The sequence below is a fragment of the Artemia franciscana genome, chromosome 10 (assembly GCF_032884065.1).
Source record: "Artemia franciscana chromosome 10, ASM3288406v1, whole genome shotgun sequence".
NCBI classification, from domain to species: Eukaryota; Metazoa; Arthropoda; class Branchiopoda; order Anostraca; family Artemiidae; genus Artemia; species Artemia franciscana.
In genome coordinates this window covers 1,028,571-1,051,570 of record NC_088872.1, presented here as the reverse complement: position 1 = coordinate 1,051,570, position 23,000 = coordinate 1,028,571, and the positions used below count along the sequence as shown (strand labels likewise).

Here is a 23,000-nt window from a genome sequence, read left to right as displayed (position 1 = left end):
TTCCGGTTTCCAATATTTCTGTTTCCCCCCTCCAGCCCCCTTTGTCCCCGGAGCGGATTCAAATTGAAAATGGAGCATCTGAGACATAAGATCCTTCTAAATATCAAATTTCATTAAGATCTAATCACCCGTTCGTAAGTTACAAATACCCCATTTTTTCTAATTTTTCCGAATTACTCCCCCCAACTCCACCAAAGACATTGGATTTGGTCCGGTTATGTCAGTCACGTATCTTAGACTTGTTTTTATTCTTCCCACCATGTTTCATCCTGATCTCTCTGCTTTAAGCGTTTTCCAATATTTTAGGTCCCCCCCAATGTCACGGGATCCGGTCGGGGTTTAAAATAAGAGCTCTGAGACACGCTATCCTTCTAAATATTAAATTGTATTAAGATCCGATCACCCATTCGTAAGTTAAAAATACTTTATTTTTTCTAATTTTTCCGATTTAACGGTCCCCCCTCCAGATGATCAAATCGGGGAAACGACAATTTCTAATTTAATCTGGTTCCTGAGACGCCTGCCAAATTTCATCGTCCTAGCTTACCTGGAAGTGCCTAAACTAGCAAAACCAGGACCAACAGACCGACCGACAGAATTTGCGATCGCTATATGTCACTTGGTAGATACCAAGTGACATAAAAAGGAGAGGAAATATTCAATTACCCTGTATTTAGATCGATGTGGGATTACACAAACTAGCAAAACCAGGACTGACAGACCAACCGACAGAATTTGCGATCGCTATAAGTTACTTGGTAGATACCAAGTGCCATAAAAAGGAGAGGAAAATAAAAAAAGAAAAAAAAATATTCAATTACCCTGAATTTAGATCGATGTGGGATTACACTTCAAAAAAACAAGAAAGACAAAACAAAAAGAAACTAAAACTGCTTGGACTAGTATCGCCTAAAACAAAACTAACATCTTGGCTCCACTTGAGGTCCACTCAACTATCAAAACCATAAATATTAAGACAAAATAGCTTTAATTCCCGCCGAAATTCACGAAAATTATCCATGTTTCCTAAAGTCGTAGGTAAGCAATTCCGTGCATGGGTTCCTAGATACCGAACAGAAAATTGAGATCTGCGGGTAATAGCAAGCGGGCGACGAATACATTTGACTGTCTCGTAAAATGTGTATGAATATCACTTCCTAATTCAAACATACTTTTAAAACTTATTGGTAAACAATTTTGAAAATATTTATATATAAACATGCTTCGATGAAAAGTAACAAAGTCCTGCTAAAGGCAAGATTTTGCATTCTATATACCTCTTTTGTACCGAGTCTTTAAAACCAACACCGCATAACGCTCGAAACGCTTTATACTGCAAAACTCGAATATGATGGAGATGAGAAGGAAATGTACTACCCCAAACAGTACAACAATATAGCAGATAAGGATGAATTAAGGAATAATACAGTGTTCTTAAAATTTCAGGAGAATGAAACCAACTCTGAGGGCAAAGAAGAGGTTATCTACAAGATAGATATACCTGCAAATAGGACTGATTTGCTGTGTGTGGAAGGGCTTGGCCAAGCATTATCTGTCTTTATAAATAGGTAAGACTCGCTCTGACATTTCCTCGGAAATTTTATAATATCTTCTGAAACATCTTTGCTCATTGAGGGCAGGAATTTTCTTTCCTAACTGTCATCGAAGGTTTTTCTGTCTGGACCAATGTTTCTGTCAAACTTGACGAAATATTTGAAATAAATAGGAATGGAAGACAAAAATGAAGCTCTAAGATCCATGTCCCAAAATTTCAAGGCTGAATAAAATTTATGTTGTCACCATAAGTATATCTTGCAAGTACAAATTGGATTTGCTGGTTTTTCTTTTCAATAAGTCGAATAGAATGAACCAAGATAATGTTGAATTTCCGGTAAATCTTATTCTATGTTTTTACTTGTAACGTGTTAAAGGTAAGGCTAATTATACGGTTAGAAAAGAACTGTTTTCCTACTTTACTAATTAGACGGATAAGCATTTGAACAAGGACTTGACACCAATCACCTAGGACAAAACAGTATAACCAAACAATCAACCAAAAAGAAGGGTCCATAGACATTTATTTGGTTAGAAGAAAAAAAAACTATTTTCCTACTTTTCTAATTAGACGGATAAGCATTTGAACAAGGACTTGACACTACTCACCTATCCAATCACCTAGGACAAAACAGTATAACCAAACAAGCAACCAAAAAGAAGGGTCCATAGACATGCAACATTGTCATTAGTAAATGTTGCCATTATAAAGTCAAGAATAAAAGCACCTCAAATTTAACGAGTTATTCCCAAGTGACCACCCCCCATCAGGGCTCCTCATAGGAATACACACTTGCCTAAATGGGCTTCGGCGCTTTGAATTCCTGACCCAAGTAAAGTGGTACGAATATCATAGGTTCTTTATGATATTCCTGTGATAGCTGAAACATCTGAAGTACGTGTATATTACCAAAAATCACCAATACTCAACGATTAAGTTAATTATTCACACATTTTTTTTTAATAATTTAAATTAAAAACACTGTTGCAGTTTTAAATATATGGAAATTTCCAGGTAGGTAGAGGAGAATTTCCATAGGAGAGGGGATTTGTCAGCCTAGTTTTTTCACTCTAGAATGCCTTTTTCTGTTATTTTCTATTTGAAAAATGAAAGAAAAAACATCCCAAAGCGCTTTTTTGGGTGCCATATGTCACTTTATGATTGCCTTATTAAGTCAAATTTATAAAGAGCAATTGAATGGAAAACTAATTATAAATGAGCGTATAACTGAGCGTTTTACTTTTGGTGATGTCCGTGTGTCACCAAAAGTAAAATCACCAAAAAATACTTATAAAATGAGATTAGATCCATCCCTCCTAGTGTCCAGCAAGCAAATGAAGCCAAAAAACAATTTTTTGAAGAGTAAAGAAAATAAATTACATTAAAAAAATTGAAGAGTAAGAAGTATGTCCTTGAAATGGAAGATTCGAAGATTAGGTTTGCTACCAGCAGCTTCCTTTGAACGTAGGGATATCTCTATCCCTACGTATCTACGTATCCCTACGTATCTCTATCGGATACGCAGGGAACGTAGGGATCGTCCGGTCATCTCTTTTCCATATATTTTTCCTTTTACTTGGATGTGATACTTTAACCTTTCAATGTTTAAGTATGATCATAGGCAGCGTAATAGCGCTGCCTAAGTAAAGAACGATATTGGCACAATGCATTTTTTTTTATTTGCTTGTTTGTTTCAGACCAGGGCACTTCGTATAGTAGGACTTATCGTAGAAACTTCAGAAAGGGCTCATTCGATTGGAAATTTAAAGGACTAGTGCCCTTTTTAATAGTCAAAAGTGATTGGAGGAGAGCCAGCCTCTCTACGCCTGTCATTTCCCCTAACACATCCAATTGGAATTTCGATATAGTCATTTAGTTCAGTATTGTTCATTGATAGCCATTCATTTATCCCCTCCCTCCAAACGACACCACTGTCTGCCTGGACAAATTTGAAAGTGAAGGTCTTCTGATCTCTATCTTAACTTTTTGTCTTTGTGCCTAAGCTCTAAGATATGTGCCAAGGTTCCATGTGTGAATAAAATTTCTGTTGTCACCGTAAGTATAACTTACAAGTACAAATTGCACTTGCTGGTTTTCTCTTGTCAATAAGCCGAATAAAGTGAAACCAGGATAATGTTGAATTTCTAATAAATTATTCTATGTTTTTACTAGTAATATTTTAAAGGTAATTACTCGGTGAGAAAAAAAAAACAGTTTTCCTACTTTAGTAATTAGACAGATAAGCACCTGAACAAGGACTTAACCCTAATCTCCCAGGACAGTAAGTACATCCAAACCCAATCAATCAGAAAGAGGGATCTATGTACATGCAACATTGTCAGTAGTAAATGTAAGCCATCATAAACTCAAAAGTAAAACACCTCAAATCCATTGACTAATTCCCAAGTCATCACTTTCCACTAGGGCTCCTCAGAGGAGTACATATTTGCCTATTTGGGTTTTAATGCTTTAAATCCCTGACCCAGGCACAGCAGCGCGCCTATCATAAGGTCATTGTGATATCCCTCCGATAGGTGAAGCTTGTGAAATGCATCCATGTTAATAAAATCATCAAAACATACGTACAAAACGAAATTAGATCTATCCGTGTTAGAAACCATCTACAATCGACTTTTATAAGAGTATGCTTGTCTTGTTTGTATTACGGCTTAACCAAGCGAAATTAGAGCTCTTAAGATTATATCTATACCACGTATCCCCTATACTGGTCTTTTAAAGAAGGCAGTTTTGGTCACCCTAAATGGTAGATGCGAGACCCTTTGTGTCAGCTTTGGCCAAAAGACTAATTTATTCATTTGGCCCGAAAGGATTACCTACCTGCCACAACCCAACTAGAAGTCGCCTCAAAAGGAAGAAAGGCCATATAATCACTCTAATTTACTGCTAAACGTAATTTTATTAGTGGGTATTGGATTTAATTGTTTATATCTAGGGTTAATATTTAATTCCGCTTTTACTATGTTTTTGCCCCTTTTAAATCTGTCTGCTCTCTCAAAGTACCAAGGACATCAAAATGAAAACATTTTTTATCCCCTGGCTCCATATAAGTCTGTTCACAACTGGAAACCGGGATTTTTTAAGATTTTTTTTTCTGACTGTTACATATCATTAAAAAAAATTACAAGGAATGTTTTCCTTTGTTGTTACATGGAAACGTGAATAAATATAAACCGGTACTATGTCAGTATTAAGACTATGCTTTTCCTGTTTGCACAAGTCTAACGTCCGATAGGGCGGGTATTAGACCATCCCGTCCAATCACGGGTAGATCTGTCAATAGATTCATAATTGAATACGTCACATCTGATTTTTTTTTTCTCCTGGCAAAAAATGAAATTGAGTACTTACGCTTTACATGACAAAATTAAATGACGAAAGTAATATTTTTTAAATCAGAAGAAAACAAGGATTCAGTTGGTATATTAATAAAATTGAAAAGTTAAAGGGATAAATAGGAAAGATAAATAACGGGAAAATAAAATAGGATAATTGTCATTCAAAAAGATGTTCTTGTGGGTTAGTCAATTAGCGAATAATTTTAACCATCTGGTGATTTTAATAATAAACATATTATTGCGTTGCTTAGATATAGCTTCGGCTACATTCCTGCATAATTTGACTCATCCAATCGCTTTTTTTTAATTTTTTTTTTTTTACAAAGTTCACTGCCAATTAATGGAAATTAGTGTCTTTTACTAAAGTAGCCAGGAAAGTTGCTCGCTTTGAGCTCTATGATGATATGTTTTTTTTCATTATCTGCTGATTTTTCACACACGTTTCTTGTTTTCAAACTTGGCGCCGGCTAAGTGCTAAAATTGCATTATGGCATATATAAGTCTTCTCCATTAAAAATTGAGTTCTCGGGTTTTCCTAATTTTTTAAGACTTATATAGTTGTGCAAGTTCCCACTGAACCATTATAAAGAATCAAGTTGTATTGTTACTGTCCTTGGTACTTTTACGTTTATTGCTTTATCTTTAAAAATTGTTTTTATTTAACTAACTTAGAATAGAATAGTACTTTATTAACAAGCAAACTCTCACAACATATAAAACTGCCGAACTTGTTGCTTTCTGTCAGCTAGCCTACAATGTATATAAAAAAAACATAAGCACACAAGTACAATATATAAACCTAGTCCACAGCAATGAGCCCAACTGGCTTGTCAAATAAAAATGAGTACAATGAAAAAAATAAGTACATAAGCAAAAAGTAAGTAACGTAAGTAAAATGAATAAAAATGAGTATAGGAATAGAATAATGTTAATAGAATGTCAGATAAAAATGGAACATCAAAACTGACAAATTAACAATATGAATGACACATTAACATAATGCATTACAAATTTCATTGATTTATTATTTCAACAAACGCTGGTGCAAAGCTTTTTCTGTAGCGCTCAGTTCTTGTATTAATGGGATTTAAAACTGGGATTTTTTGTGCTTTTGATCGAGGTAAACGGGGCTTTGGAGGGCAATAATGGGCTGGGAGTATACATTGAAAGCGTGGGCTACAACGCAGATTATTTCCAAAATTGGTGAAGAGTAACACGTCGGGCTACCAAGGTAGGGAGGTGGAATTCCTTGAGAAGGAAAATGTAAGGCACTTTGTCCTGACCGTATATGATTCTCAGGGCTCTCTTCTGGATAATTTCTAGTCTATCGGACTGACCCAAGGCAAGCCCGAAATGCCACACCGGGCAAGCATACTTAAGCTGTGGACGGATAAAAGATGTATAAAGGCGGAGTATGTGTGCTTTTGGACACGAAAATTTAGCAAATAGCTTAAGGAGATACAGAGATGTACTAGTCTGTTTGACAATAGAGCAAATGAGGGCATCCCATTTCAAATCGCTAGTCAGTGTAACCCCTAAGAGTTTAGTTTTTGTTACAATTATTTCATTAGGTATTGGGGTCACAAATGATGGCTTTGATTTAAGAAAACTAAATGTCATTGCTGGTGCAGAGATTGATGACGTATGTGAAGTCTCTGAATTCACTGTTTATAAGGAACTCCTAAGACTGAAAGCGAACTTTGCGTCCTACTCAGGTGAGCTTCCAGTAAAGCTGTTACGCGAATTCGCCATTTTTCTTGCTAAGCCACTCTCTTATATAATCAACCAATGTTTCCGTCAGCAAGTACTCCCTAGTGCTTGGAAAAGAGCATATATCCGCGTTATTCCCAAAGTAAGGTGTCCAAAATCTTGTGATCAACTCCGGCCTATATCAATAACTCTGAACCTTTCTAAAGTGTCAGAAACGTTTATTTACCGCAAACTTATGTCACAGGTCTCGGCATATCTAGACCCGTATTTTGATTTAATCCTTTTTTTGTAAGCACAAGTGCCATTTAGTTTTAGGACTACGAGAGATTGTGCAAATAAAACCTATGTCATAATATGAGATTTATGGGAGTTCACTTTCATTTTTGACTGGGCTGCTTCACTTACAACATCTTCGAGAATTTCCATTGCACTGCTCTTAATATTTTTTTTTTGCACTTTTTGAGCAATGACATGTCATCCACAAACTTCCATCGATTGGCTGATTCATTAGCAAGATTGTTAATCATTACCAATAATAGCCAAGGATATAAAAGCGTACCCCTGCGCAACTCCGCAAAAAATAAGGAGTGAAATCAGAACTTGACTCCTATTTGACAGAAAAGATGTAATAATATTGACTAGAAAATGGGGGACATTAAATTCATTGAGAAATTCATCGTCCTACCAATATTCATCGTCCTGGCACGTCCAGAAGCACCAAACTCGCCAAATCACTGAAAACCTCCCCCCAACTCCCCCAACAACAGCGAATCCAGTAAGGTTACGTCAATCACGTATCAAGGACATTTGCTTATTCTATCCATCAAGCTTCATCCCGATTCAATCTCATTTTACTCATTTTAATCTCATTTTACATGATTCGCCATTGTAACTTTGCATCGGCCTGAATCCAGGAAGAGGGTTTAACCTTATTTTGGAGGTCAATTAGAAGGAGATCGAGCCAGGTATCTGGGTCGTCAAGTAATTTATATATAGTATCGAGGAGTAATTTATATATAGTATCGAGGTAATGTGTTGTTGACAAACCTTTCATCTTTCCGAATTGTTGTTCATCAATAAGTACAAGGATTATGTTTTTAACCCAATCTGCTGTGAAACTCTCATACAGTTTAGAGAATACTGGTGTTAAGGTAATTGGTCGAACTTCATAAAAATCTAATTTAATACCTTTCTTCTGTATGGGTGTAATGTATCCTTTTTTCCAGCACTTTGGGAATGAACCACTTCTGGTAATTGTATTAAAAATATTTGATAAAGGTTTTGATAACTTATCAGGAAATACTTTTATTAAATCTATTGGGATATCAAGTGGGCATATTGAAGTTCTTTTTAGTTTACGTATTTTCGCCTCAACATCAGCAGGTTGTACTACAGGGATATCCTGGTCTGGTGCTGGGAGTGGGGGAATATGACATGAGAGAGCTGGAAGGATTTGTACAGTAGCAGCAACTACTACTACTACTACTAATAACTCACTGCAGCAACAAGCCGCCTGAGGCCAACACAGCTACGCACGCTCCTCCTCCAACCTAATCTATTTAAAGCCTCCCTCTTTACACCCTCCCAGGAAGTCCCCATTTCCTTTAAATCTTTATTTATGACATCCTCCCAACCCAGACAAGGACGACCTGCTTTCCGTGTAGCCCCAGAGGGTTGGCCAAAAAGGACAATCTTCGGTAATCTGTCATCCTTCATCCGTAGAACGTGGCCTAGCCATCTCAACCTTTCTTTCATTATAGCCCCAGAAAGCGGGATTGAACCACACTTTTCGTACAACCTACTGTTTGAAATACGGTCAGTCAGCCGGGTACCCAGAACAATCTGTAGGCAATTTCTCTGGAAAACATCTAGTAAATTTTCATCTGCTTTTCGGAGTGCCCATGCTTCAGAGCCATATTTGACCACTCTCATCACTGTAGCTTCCAATATTCTAATCTTGGTTTGTAGACTTATCTTTCTATTCTTCCAAACTTTTTTTAACTATGAAAAAACACCCTGAGCCTTAGCTATTCTACTTTTAACATCTTCACTGCTCCCACCATCTTTACTAATAATACTACCAAGGTAACTGAAGCTCCCAACCTGATCAATCTTTTCGTTGCCTAATGTCACCTGTTCATCTTCACTTATTCCTAGCCTTAGTGACTTAGTCTTCTTAACATTAATTTTCAAGCCTATTTTAGCACCCTGAACTCGTAAAACCTCTAAAAATTCATTCATTTTGCTCACATTTATGGTCTTTTATCCTCTTGGTTTTTTAAATAAACAACTAACCACACATCATAGTGAGGGTTTATGATTTTTTTTTTCCCTAGGACAAAATGATCAAAATATTGCATTTTTTCTTCTAGTAGTTGCTTTTTAATCAGAATTTATCGTATTCTGATTTAGCATGTAAAAGCTCTATCTAAGTTTATTATTAACTCCCCAACCAATTTATCTTAGCTAGAGGATGGTCTATGGCTGCTTAGTAGGGTGGGGGGGGGTTGTATGCAGAGAAGAGTTAAAATAATTCAATGATATGAAGGATTTTCTATCATTTGCAGTTAAATCATGCAGCATTTTAACTAGTAGTTTTTCTAAGCTATTTTTTACTAAATTATTTATGCTTAAGAACTCCAAATATAAACTTAATTTTGAATATTACATAGCAACGACAGTAGAATATACTACCTGAATGCCCTATACCTTGTAGTTTTTGTGCTAATAATTCTGAAACGCAGAGACAATGCAGCAACAATATAATATCGGCCATCAAAGGATTTTAATTGAATTTGTAACAAATCACTTATAGTTCTCTATGGTTTCTAATATTGAACCGTAATATTATAGTATTTTATATATTATATCATTATAATTCTCACACATTGTTTTCTATGGTTCCTAATAGTAGCTGAACTAGATATAAATTTTGGGTTCAAAAGTCAGTTTAAACAGAAAAAAATTATGATTATTGTTTGTTTCCCATTACTCTGTGTAAAACCCATCATTTTTTTTGCAGGATTCCAGCTCCCCGTTTCATAGGCGTTGAACCTGCAGACGGTCAACTGGCTATTATAAAAGTAGGACCTAATGTAAGTAAACTTTTAATATTCTTAAATTAAGTTCTTTTGCAGAAAAAAAGAACAACTTAAATTATTATCCGTGTAAAATTTACGTGAATAAAGCAAAAACAGATTTAAAGGCTTTGGCAATGTACTATGCCAAAATACAAAGCACTTTCCAATGGCATAGCAAAAAGAGAAGGGGAAAGATATTCAATAGCGATATTGGAATGACGCGTAATTTTAATCAGAGGTATTTTTTTCACTTGCCCACATTGTATAGAAGGGGTAGTGCCATTTTTCAGAGTAAAAATTAATTGACAACCAGTCTCTTCCACAACCCTTTCTGCTATTTGGCAGACTCCCCCCCTAGACACCAGTCAAAATTTTAAGATATCGTAGCCGTTTTGTTAATAATAGTCGAATGGTGAATTAAATGCGGATCGCCAATTGTTTGTTTTCGTCTAACGTTTTACCGACCCTTCTAATGTATCGCCACTTTACAAATTTACTCTTAAGCACGTGTTTCAACTAAACACGACTTCTTTTTAATCCCTCCAGAAAAAAGCCAAAGTTAGGATTTACGTTTTAACTGCATTGGCTTTTTTTTTACTTTTTTTATGAGCACTATCAAGAGGAATCAATAACTTTCACTTGCCACTCTAAATCTCGGGGTTTGCATGCTTTTAAAATACCAGTATTATCTTCGATATTCCCACGTTTAAATTTTAAATTGGACTGTTTTTTTACCCATTTTTACAAGGACGTTTCAAAAGACAACAACAATGTGCACATAAAAACTCGACGGACCAATTTTGTCAGCAAATAGAAAGTACCATCTTTTAAGATATGAATTTGCTAGTAAAATTCTAGTGTCTTGGTTTTGCGTGGAATTTTTGTTCAATTCAATGGTTGATTCACTACACCTTCTTATCCAACTCTCGTTGCTGATCTTTTTGTACTCTTTACAAAAACGGAAAATATATTGTTAATGTGAAGTATGGACTTCAAATTGCCAGATGCGTTAAATGGGGAGGGGGAGGGTAGGGAACATCCCCTTGATTTTGAAAAATACTTTTTAGGTATTTAAAAAAATATGTTTTTATGGTATTTTGATTCAAAGCAAAAAACAACAAAATTGACCCCCTCTCCACCTAGATTTGAAAAATACATTTTGCCCTCCCGCTCTTTTTTTGTGAGTTAACGCCCTTTGTAAATCGTTAAACGTAAGATGCATTATTAACCCAAGTATCAAGCATTAACACAGGTATGTCGTGTATACAACAAAATCGCTTCTGCAACACTCACACGGAAATTCATGAAATAAACTACATCAGATGTCATTGAAATGCCTAGTAAAATAAGGGGAAAATGTTTCAGATATCTTCTGGTACTAGAAGCTGGGTAATTTATATGGTTTAATTGTTAAAAATCTAAAGGTTCTTGAAAGGTTCAAGTGCGTGGTTGAATTACTTTAGTATAAAGTAGATTAGTGCTTCACAAAAGCTCTGCCTGCATAGTGTCCAAGTACTTCGTATTTGTTATTGAGATTTAACTTTTGAAACACTTAACATGATATTTCTTACTGCTGCTACTACCAACTGAATGTTGCACTAAGCCACCTGGGGCCAACACAGCTGCGCACTCTCTTCCACTCCGATCTGTTCAAGGCATCGCTCATAATCCCTTCCCATGAAGTTCCGACTTCCTTTAAATTCTCCTTTATGATCTCTTCTCTTCCATTCGGGGATGACCTGCTTTTTGTTTGGCCCAAGATTTATGTCCTTAAAGTACAATCTTTGGCAGGTTCTCACCCTTCATCCGTAAAAAGTGTCCTAGCCATGTCAACTTTTCTTTCATTATAGCTCTAGAAAGTGGTACCAAGCCACATTTTTTTGTATAGTTTGCTGTTTGGCATACGGTCAGCCAAATGGGTACGCAAATTCATCTGATGACAGTTCCTCTAAAAAACATTTAACAAATATCCATGTGCCTTTTGAAGTGCTCATTTTTTAAAACCATTCTTGACTACTGTCATTACTGTAGCCCCCAATGTTCTTATCTTGGTTTACAGACTGATTTTCCTACTCTTCTGAACTTTTTTCAACTGTGCAAAAAAACCCGGGCCTTGGCTATCCTACTTTTTACATCTTCACCATATCCACCATCGACTAAAAACACTACCCAGATTAATAAAGCTACCCACTTGATCGATTCCTCGTTATCCAATGTCTTGATTTCACCTTCATGTATTCACAGCCTATGTGGTATAGCCTTCTCAACATAAATTTTTAAATGTACTTTTGCATCCTGAACTTTCAAAACCTCCAGAAATTCATTCATTTATTAGCATTTTCTTGTATGACACTACAAGGCAATAACACGGATCAAAACACCGAAAACCGAAGGACAAATTGATTAAATTTCCATGCAATATTTAATGCAGATGTATGGTATTATTTGAAACAAAATGGATCTACACAAAATCTTTGGCATTCAAGTTTTCGTTTGAATATGATGCGGTTATAATCTATAGTACTAAAGGCTACCTTAAGTCTACTGGCTCTAACCCCTTCTACTGGCTAATATACCTTAAGTATATATTTAGTCTAATTCCTTCTATTAGCAATGTGCTGTTCCCAGTATTTCTGCCCAGAATGTAACTTCTGGGATGGCGGGCAGATCTCTTGTTGCATTTCCTGAGTATTTGGTTTGGAAGCAAAGTTCTTTCAACGTGGTTTTAAGTTTGAGAAATATAATTTTCATGATACTCTTAAAAAGATGTCGTGGCCATCGGCAATGACAAACAGTTTTTGCCTGTATACAACTGGAGTTTGTTATTCATCTTTTGTCAATATATACGCTAGTAATTTTGCACAGATATGATGAGTCTATAGTTTAATGGCCTGAGCCTGCAATTTTGATGACCTGAGCGTGCATTGATGCCCACTTTGCTAGTAATTACTCGAACAGTTAAACAATGATTTCTCACAAATGAACTGTCAAAAGCTACGACTCATCATCTGTTGAGGCGGAATTTTAGTCAGACTTTGAAATGTCGACAAGTGACATTCTGTCAAGGTTCCGTGTGATCTGTAACTGTAACCTCGAAGACTCGCGTGAGGAACCTCTCATATTCAGAAATGCATTCCAGCTTGTCATTTGACTCAAGTGCCTATTATAGTTGCATTTTATGAACGGACCGACGTAAATTCTTGCCGAGAACCTTGTGCTCTAATACCGCAGGAAGTATGACACGCTTTGTCAAGCATGTTGTGGCTGGTATTGATAAATAAATAATTAATTAAAGTACATTACTTGATACACCTCTTCAGTTGCCTTTGTTGTAGTTTTTCCAAATAGTAAAGATACTTTATGGATACCATGTATATTTAAAATCATATTTTCTACCATGTACACTTAACAGCACATTTATTTACACCAAACATCTGGACATTGACATATTTATTGAGACACTCGAGATAGCACTAAAACTGAGCTGTTTGCAAGGTACATAAACATCACATAAACACGAACTGCAATCACTTTATGCTGTAAAACAGATCCGTGAAAAAGGGAACAAAAGAATGCTGATACGTGCGAGTGTGTCTGGTGTGTGTGTGTGTTCGGAGGGTTCGTTCGGGGGGAGGATACACCTGTGTTTTGAACTTCTTAGAATGTATTGTCCAAATTTGATTATAAGATTTTGGCGGTGGATGTGGATTGACTCAAGTCCCAGTAATTCAAGGACCTTTTCCAAGAAGGTATAGCTTTCTTCCATCATAATTTTACAAGGACGTATTTGTATGGCCTCAATATCTTGGCTTAGTCCGGAGTTTAACTGGACGCTTTGGCCCCAAACAGAACACGCGTATTCTAGTACAGGTAGAACGTAAGTCATGTAGGCCAGTTTCATTGACTTCACCTTGAAACCGAACCTCTTCATTGTAACAAGTGATTGCAGGGTAGCGTAGCCTTTGCCGACTATTTCATTCACATTAAAAACATGACTAGCTCATCTAAAAACATGAATATTCTTTCCACTAGATAACTGTAAAAATAAGGCACCACTCATTTTAGCTTCACGATTTAACGGGAAAAGGCATCTGAAGATTGCGGAGGAATTTTACTAAAACAAAAAAAATTCAAGAAGACGTTCGGGTCTTATCGAAGACAAATCTCGTATAAATTCATATTAAAACAGAACTTTTTGGTTTTAGGTTGCCAAATTGAGGCCACATTGTATTGGTGCAGTCTTGAGAGACATCACTATTGATAACGAGGCCTATAAAAGTTTCATTGACCTGCAGGAGAAGCTGCACCAAAATATAGGTAGAAAAAGAACATTAGTTGCGATTGGAACTCACGATCTAGACTCGATCAAGGTAAGACATATCCTTTTTTGAAGTTTTTTTTTCGGCTTTCTTACTGTCTAAAGTTTTTGTTTAAAAACCAATCCAGTATAGAATAACAAGTGCCCTAACAATAAATTTGAAGCTGCTAATAATTTTTTGGGGGGTTTTAGGTTGCCATCACGAGCAAAGGTTGCTATTTTGTTTCTTTTTACTGTTGCATAGCACTAGACAATTTTTAGTTCTATCGCAGAAAGTTCTTTTTTACAATTTTGTTCACAGTTGCTCACAGTTTTGTTCACAATTTGCTCTGACATGACATTTTGTATGCTTCTTCTGTCAGGGTGTAGCCGTCCTGGCCGAGTGGATTGGTGCGCTTGATTCAGGATCCTTTGTCTGAGAGGACACGGGTTCGAATCCCAGTGTACACAATTCTTTAGTTTGGGACGAGGGTCAGTGGCATGACTCTGTAAGCTTAGCCAGAGTCGACCTAACTTTAAATGGGTAACTGTAGAAATCTGGGGAAGGTAAACAGGAAGGGTGTGTGACAGCACAGGTTGGTTGGCCCCCAGCCCCCCATTGCACTTCCTGGCTGAAGGGCCAAGAAACGGAGATCAGCACCGCCGGTAGGGACTGTAAAGTCCAATGCCGTATTCTTTACCTTTACCTTTTTTCTGTCAGGGTTGGTCGTGGCCGAAAAAAAATATCACTGGTGTAAATCCTCTGAAGTCAGTATAAGCTCAACGCCACTAGTAATGTCTTCCTTTTTTCTTTAATCAAAAACTGACTTAAATTTTCAAATTTTTCAGCTGAGAAATTTAGATTTTTTTTTTTTTAGAGTGATTTCAGAGTAACCATTTAGCTCTTTGATCTCTAATAAGATATTTATGATCTAATTGATATGGAATCAGTGATTTCTGATTACTAATACCAATGATCACTTTCATGGCTACCGCTCCTCATGACTTTCCCCAAGATGTAAGAATTTCAACTTGAGTCTGAGATCTTGAAATATTCTTTTCTAATTACTTGCTATCTTGGGATTAACATATATTCTGTGTTTTATAAGTATACATTTCACACATTCCTGTTGCTACCAAAAATTATAATCATGAATTTATTTACTCTGAACGATTTGTTGCTTATAATATCGAAAAAAGATTTCTATTTGATGGTTTGTGAAATACTACACCCTCTATTTCAGTACTTGTCGTTTTATTAGTTTGCGAACTGATTGTATTTTGAGTAATGAAGCTATAACTCTTGATATTCAGTGGAAACAATATCCCAAAAAAAGAGTTTTAACAGTGGTTGGCTAAATGATCTGAAATCTTAACGATCTGTGATGCTCCGAACAAAGATCAAGGTCTTTAATTCATATGTGTGGTTGTATAAAAAAGAAATTAGCTTGACTTTATGAATGGGTGATTTGTAAATTATAGTTGTTTATTTTAAATGTATTAAATTTTTTTTTTGATTTCCCTCTAAGCACTCATAACAGATTCTTGAAAAGTATGTATGGAATTAAAGACGTGTTTATGGTTGTAAAGAAGAAGTGCGATCTCCTAGTAAATAACAAAAAAAAAACAACCAAAAATTATTTACGTGACAGAGATTTGTATTTTTTAAGTTTGAAATTTACATGCATCAATTTGTTTAGACGTGATTTTGTTGTATTTATCGTTTTGAGTTTGTCATTTTATGTTGATATGATTAGAATTTGTTTGTAACATATATTATTACTCCTCAATTTTTTTTTATTTATGAAAGAAATAAAATTATAATAATAATAATATTCTTTGTTGGTTAAAAAATCTTCATTACTGAAGCTCTTTGTCTCTATTCCATTTCACATATTTCAGGTACCTATATTAGTAAATCTACTTATGTATATTTATGCTAATATCATACCCCTCCCCCTCTTCAATAGTAATGAGTCAGAATAAAGTGTATTTGGTGCTTTTTAATTTCGGATAGATTATAGATGCTCTCAGATCTTACCATATTTTATGTAGTAAATTTGCGCCAAAATATTTTGAAATGAAAATCGGAGGAAAAATAAAGAAATAAAACAAGAACGAAAACAGTTAATTAGAAGCGTTCTAATATCCTGGTTATTATTTTTAGTTTGGATTGTACGCGAGGCAGCAGTGAATCCCAAAATAATTTCTCTTATCGATTTAATTTATCTGCAAATTAATCAAGATTCATATTAATTAGTGTATTACTTGTCTTATAAAAATAACTTCAAAAGGTAACGATAATAGTAAACATGGGCTGCTAAGAAGTGTCATATATATATATATATATATATATATATATATATATATATATATATATATATATATATATATATATATATATATATATATATGCAAATGCAAAATATTTGTATATATTTTGACAAGGGATTACAACAATTCAAAAACCCAAAAAACCAAAAAAAAAGAAAACCCAAATTTTTAAGCTTAGTAGAAACCGTTGTTAGAAATCGGACTTGCTTGAATAATCAAATGTCTTTGAATGGACTTTAGTATGAAAAAACATTAAATTGCGTAAAGAGCAAAAACCTGGTAATTACAAAAATATTTGTATATATTTTAACAAGGGATTATAACAAATTAAAAACCTTAAAAAAGAAAACAAAAAGTTTGAAGCTTTGTAGAAATCGTTGTTAGAAAAACATAATTACCATATTTTCTTATCTTTTAAGTATATGCGATGTCTTTTTAAGACATGAAAAAAAGTAAAATTTTTTTTGAAGTTCAGTTCAGAATCGCTAAAGTTATTATGTAACTGCAAATATATTTACGGTGCCTAAGCAATGATTTTAATGTTTTAATTCAAACTAGAAAAATACCTGAAAATCTTAAAATTAGTTTTTTTTTTGTTAAATAAAACCAAATCGCTACGTGATTAAGCTTACAGGTTTGAACGCAACCAGTTATATAATATCAGTAGGAAGGCCCAAAAAAAGTTGCGACAATGGAAACGCTTTCGAAACTGAATCTGTACACTCTGGTATGATTTTGTCGCAATATAGGTCTCCAGGGATAACATCTTCTGCTGGTTTTTCCAAGACATTTTTGGGGTAACTATAGCTGCAAACGATCATCCATAGGTTCACCTTTCACGTCCTCCAACAGAAAAGACATTCGTTAAAAAATTGATTTTTTATCGAATAAAATATGGGTTCGTATCTTTTTGGGTCACCCTGTAGAAGCCTGCCGCATTCATTATGTGTTGATTTTCAAAATTGTCAGCAAAAATAAATTAAATATAGAAGTATTGTTTTGATTATCTTGTGATTTAACTTTGAGATCTTTTAACAGGTGAACCTTGTGAAGCATTCCATGCATGTTATATATGGGCGGACTTGGGCTGTGGCTAGTATGTATTTGTGCGTTACAGATTTATTTTCTTCTTTTCAGGGGCCATTTACGTATGATGCCTATCCGCCTGAACAAATTAAGTTTGTTCCTTTGAATGAAAGTAAAGAATTCACCGCTCATGAAATGATGGAAATGTATAGTGTAAGTGATGAATAAAGGGTATGATGGAAGTGTATCTAGGGTATGATGAAAGGGTAATCTAGGGTATAATGTATGATGAAAGGGTATCTAGGGTATGATGGAAATGTATAGTGTATAGTGCTTTGTTTTGTTTTACTGACAGCGTGCAATTGTTAAGGTTGCTTGCAAAATCAGATAACTCCGCTGTAGTTCAAAAGACGTTATGCACTAATGGTTATATCAGACGGTGTTATTTTTGTCTAACAGTTAGTCATATCCTTAATGCCCTAGCCATAGCATTGTTGAATTTGTCAGTGATACATTTACAAAAATGTACTTGCACTCAACTGGGGTTTCAATAATCCTAGGTCTGGTTAATTTGATTAGTTGGGCTATGTTTAGCTTTCAAAGTTGGAATTTGTAAATGTAAAATGGTTGTAGTTTTTCGGCATTGTTTTTAATTCTTCACACAGCATACGGCCTGATTTTTAATTCTGATCACTACTTTATAAAGCTTCAAATTCCAAGGGTGAAACCGTGTTTCCGTAAATACTGCATAGATATTTCACTCCATAAAACTAACGTAATAGAAAAAAAAATACTAAAAAATACTCTAAGAGAAAAAAAAAATACTCACAAATTTGATAATAACTAGATTTACGTTGCCAAGGCAACGTGAAGTGTCACAGCAACCCTCTGTCGGCTTCACCAACAAAAGTGTACCGGGAGCAACATTTAAGTCAGGAATCTGAGGAAGGATTACAAATGTATTGAATATGGCTAATGGAACCTTATCCTTTTTAATTGTTGGTATCGTTGCGGATTAAGGTTTAAAATATAATCTTGAAGAGCTTAATTTATGCTATTTATTTGTCTAAGTAGTACTATGTTTTTATGTAATTAGTATTATTTATTTATCTCTAACTTTTCTGAATCATGTTGCTGCAGCTAGTTTTTACTATAATAATTAAGGAACTTCATCACTGTGAGTCATTTTTATTTAACATCACTGCGTACCCGCATTGAAGCAAATTTTCTTGTCCTCAAATGTATCATAAATAAAACAAGTATAGACAAATTACTTGTATTAGCTTAAAATGCATATTGAGAATCAAAGTAGGTACACTAACTAAGAAAAGTTGCCAGCCTCTCGTTGACAAAGATGACCCCGGACCAACTGCTGAATGTTATTTTCAAGTCTCTAAATTGCCTTAGACTTCTAATCCAAATCCTTTCTCTCAATGAGTACCTCAGAACTGAAGTTATGAACCCATCGAAGCCTTTGTAAGTGATGCGCTCGTGAGAGAACTAAAAACTTAGATTTAATGTTATAGAACCTAGTTGATATTATAAAGCTATCCGTCGCTTTTCATAACCAAGCTACTATAGATAGACACTGCTAAAAATAAAAGAAAGGTACATCAATCAGTGAAAGTACACAGCCCCTCCGTTCCTGAGAATGTTCGTCATCTAACAACCAACTCTTCCTTTCTTGCCTATCTCTGAATTCTGTTTTCCTTATAATTTTGTTCAAATATAAGGTAAACTAATTTGAAGAAGTTTTTAGTCCCCTCGCCAAGAAGATGACCGCGCTCTAACAACCTGTTTCTACTTGTACGTCCCCCTCTGCTGCCGACAAGAAACCAAATTTTGCGTACTAAATACATCGGAAGCAAATAATAGGCTCATCGACCAGCAAAAGACACCAATCCCTCCTTGCAACGTTGACCAAGGCATAACAGCCAGTTGCTACTTACAAGTCCCTTCCTTGTCTCAAAGTTTGACCTGACTTCTTTTTAGTGTATGCGAGAAAAGTAAAGTTGTCAATCCCTCGAAACTTTAGAATCCTCGAAAGCATGAAAAATAAAATATCCGTCTTGGTTCAAAAATTGATTTTCTTGCTGCGGGCTTACTTTATAATATCACTACTTAAAAAGGAACCAGGTGACTGTCGTACATCTTAAGCACTTTTTATTTTGGTCCAACTTTGGTGCCAAACCAGGGCCTGCATCCTTGCCTATTAGAATAAAGCTTTCCAGTCGAAAGCAGAAATATAGCTCGATCGAAAGAAAGCTTGGTCGCATAACTTTTGATACTCCTCTCCAACATAGTCTAAAACTCTGCTACAACTCACACACTCTAGGTCCTGGCTATATTACTACTGAAAACCGTCCCTTTTGGCCCAAGACAAGAATTAAACAAAGCTTTTCTAAATGTAATGTCATACTCATCAGTTTGGGTGGACTCTTTTTGAAAAAGCCGCGTAGGTTAGACCTTTCCACTGTCTACCAATAAGCAAAAATTTGCAGGCTAGGAAAACAAAATAGATCAAAACCAAAGTTTTGCAACACATATGCAAATAATTCGATAAGTAGAACAAATTCAGTACATTGTCATCGATTTTATCCCAATTAATCTCTACCTGTTTTGACGGTAAGCTAATGGCCCCATGCGTACCTTAGATTTAAATTGATTATGTGTAATCCCTTTATACTTGGGCAAAGCTTATTCCAAGGCTTGGTCCCTCTATATATACCTAGAAAAGCAGTCAACTTGAAATTAGGCAAGGAATACCAGTGTCTAACGAACGTCACAGCGGCGTGATAACGACGACGTTGACAACTTTGTGATGACGAACGCTAGACGTTTCATGAAATACTGCTGTAAACCAATCTGGGAAGCACCCATTACAGCAATTATACTTAAAAATCAGTGTATAAAAGTCCCAGAATCCAGCAACACGCATTATATTAATTTTACAATATACTGACCTGGATGATTCCCGGTTCCTTACTCATAAAATGGTCTAATGGTATTATCCTGCAGCCACACGTTGGCTGAAGCTTTGAAAGGAAGTACCAAGCCATACACACGAACATACTAACAACACTAACACTAACAACCATACACACTAACAGCATAAAATATACGGGTGTATCAGAGATTGTAAAATCGTTACAATAATCATAAAATATATGAAGGAAAACAAGTTGGTTTTAAAGAGAAACGATGTCTTTCCAGACCGTTTTTAAGAAAAGTGCCTTTTTTCGTTTTTTTAGGGAAATTTATTATCAAAATATATAATTTTAAATTTGTCGGGGGTTCGCAGGCTACAGTATCTAGTCAATGGCAAATAAACCAAAGTTTTGTCCCCACAACTCTTTAGTTGGCGATTCCTAACAGCGTAAAATATACAGTTGTATCAGAGATAGTAAAATCGTTACATTTATCGTAAAATATATGAAGGAAAACATGTATTATTAGGGAATTAAGTTGGTTTTAATGAGAAACAACATCTTTTCAGACCGTTTTTAAGGAAAGTGCCTTTTTTGTTTTTTTTTAGGTATTTTTTTTTATCAAAATATATAATTTTAAATTTGTTGGGGGGTCACAGGCTACAGTATCTAGTCAATGGTGAATAAACCAAAGTTTTGTCCCCACAACGCTTTAGTTGGGTATCCTACTAAAGAGTTTAGAACTAGTTTACGTCGCCCAATTTCCTTTCTGTTGTTTCTTTCCTTATTCTCTTTCTTATTCCCATAATCAATCTGTCTAACTCAGGGGCTCACTTTTTCAGAGAGATCACAATATGAGGCAGTATGTCCCAATTATTAGGGACAGTCCAGTTTATCCTGTCATAAAAGATGCGAATGGAGTCGTTTTGTCAATGCCGCCAATCATCAATGGGAACCATACAAAGATCTCTACGAAAACGAAACACGTTTTAATTGAGCTGACTGCCACCGATTTGACCAAGGTATTCTGAAGGTTAATGTTTTTCATCTTTTCTTCTTTTTTTTTTCTTTTTTTTTTGCGAATTAAAGTTCTACATACTCTCCAAGAAAGCTGCTTTTCTAAACTGACGAAGATTCTGGGACTTAAATAAGCTACAGATTCTCTTTAAGTTACAGATTAAGCTTTATATTAAGTTGTTGATTCATTTTAGATTAAATAAAAAAAAACAATTTTTTTTTCAACTAAACGTAAGGAGCAGCATTAAAACTTAAAACAAACAGAAATTATTCCATATATGAAGGGTTCCTCCCTCCTCAATACCTTGCTCTTTATGCTAAAGCTGTTAGGACTTTTGAAAAAGCTTCCTATTCTAATTGAACTCTGTTTCAGTAGCAGTTCTTACAAAAAATTGGGAAGAACAGTCAAACTTCAGAATAAAGAGCAAGGTGGGTCAATCCTTCATATACGGAATAATTTCTCTTTGTTTTGAGTTTTAATGTTACTCCTTACTTTCAGTGAAAAAATTTTTTTATTTATATATATTAATTTTGTTTTATTTAGTTTTTGTTCGTTTTCAAATAATGCAGATAAATCTGGCTTAGCCTCCATGAAATATACCCCCCCCTCGTCAAGTTCCCTCCAGATAGTTCCATCCTCGCTGAAAATCCCCCTCCCCGTAAAATTTCTTGCGGCTGATTCAGCCTGAAAAATTATTCTTAGTACACTTTCATTTGAAAAAGACTTTAATCTCTAATCGGTTTCTCGATCTCTCCGGAAATGCCCCCTCCCGTAGAAATTTCTTTCTGGAAACCAAAACACGCGGAGAATAGCCCCCGGACAATTCCCCCGGAATATCTCCACGTGCAAAATTGAGTTGGCCAAGATAATGTAAGACAATTGACAAAAATTTCGTATAGGATTTCTGTTAAATCCCCCCAGAGTAAAATCTTCCCCGGAAAATTCATGTTTCAATAATTGATCTCATGAAAATTTTCCATTCTAATTGAAATTTTCCATTATAATGGAAGAACCGTGCGTGAATACCTTGCTAGAACCTCCAACAGATTGATTCTAGTTCATATATGGAAAATTTTCCATTATAATACATATTTTCAATTATAATGGAAGAACCCAGCGTACCGAGCCGGGGAGACCCTCCAGCAGATTGACTCTAGTTCGGCATTGTGGAGTGACATGAGAGGTGTAGCATAAGGGGGAGACGGTAATGAACGGGGGAAAATTAATGCCAGGTTTTTCTTCTCACTCAATTCGACTATCTGTCTTGGCTTTTTCTACAATTAGTCATGACTTGATGCCCCACAACTATTCCATTTTAATTCAAACTTTATTTCCACTAAGTCGTTTTTGGCTAATTAGTTGTTTTTTCACAATCTTGTTATTTTATAATGTATTTTTTTCCCTTTATCTCTGTTTGGTTCTATAACAAATTGATACATACTCTATATAAAAATACAAAATATTTTATCAAACAGTTCGTGGTAATGATCTTTAAATAAGGATCGGCCGGCTCAATAGTAACCGACAATCTAAAAACCTGGATTTTGATACCAATAGATGTATTAAAAGAATTGGGTTTTTATGATGATTTTAAATATATAAGTTTTATTAAGTTTAGTTATACACATCAAAAGTTACGAGCTTGAGAAAATTTGCCTTTATTTTGAAAAAAGGGGGAAAGTCCCCCTAAAATACAA

At 35.2% G+C, this 23,000-nt stretch overlaps 1 protein-coding gene across 1 annotated transcript in view; it reads left to right on the top strand.

Annotated features, from left to right (window-relative positions):
- LOC136031637 (phenylalanine--tRNA ligase beta subunit-like) overlaps positions 1-23,000 on the top strand; it is a 69,662-nt gene that overhangs the window by 11,630 nt on the left and 35,032 nt on the right. The window contains exons 3-7 of the mRNA XM_065711280.1: positions 1,447-1,568; positions 9,644-9,716; positions 13,907-14,071; positions 17,470-17,571; positions 21,128-21,307. Of these exons, the coding sequence (XP_065567352.1) occupies positions 1,447-1,568; positions 9,644-9,716; positions 13,907-14,071; positions 17,470-17,571; positions 21,128-21,307 (642 nt within the window). The remainder of the gene's footprint in view (positions 1-1,446; positions 1,569-9,643; positions 9,717-13,906; positions 14,072-17,469; positions 17,572-21,127; positions 21,308-23,000) is intronic.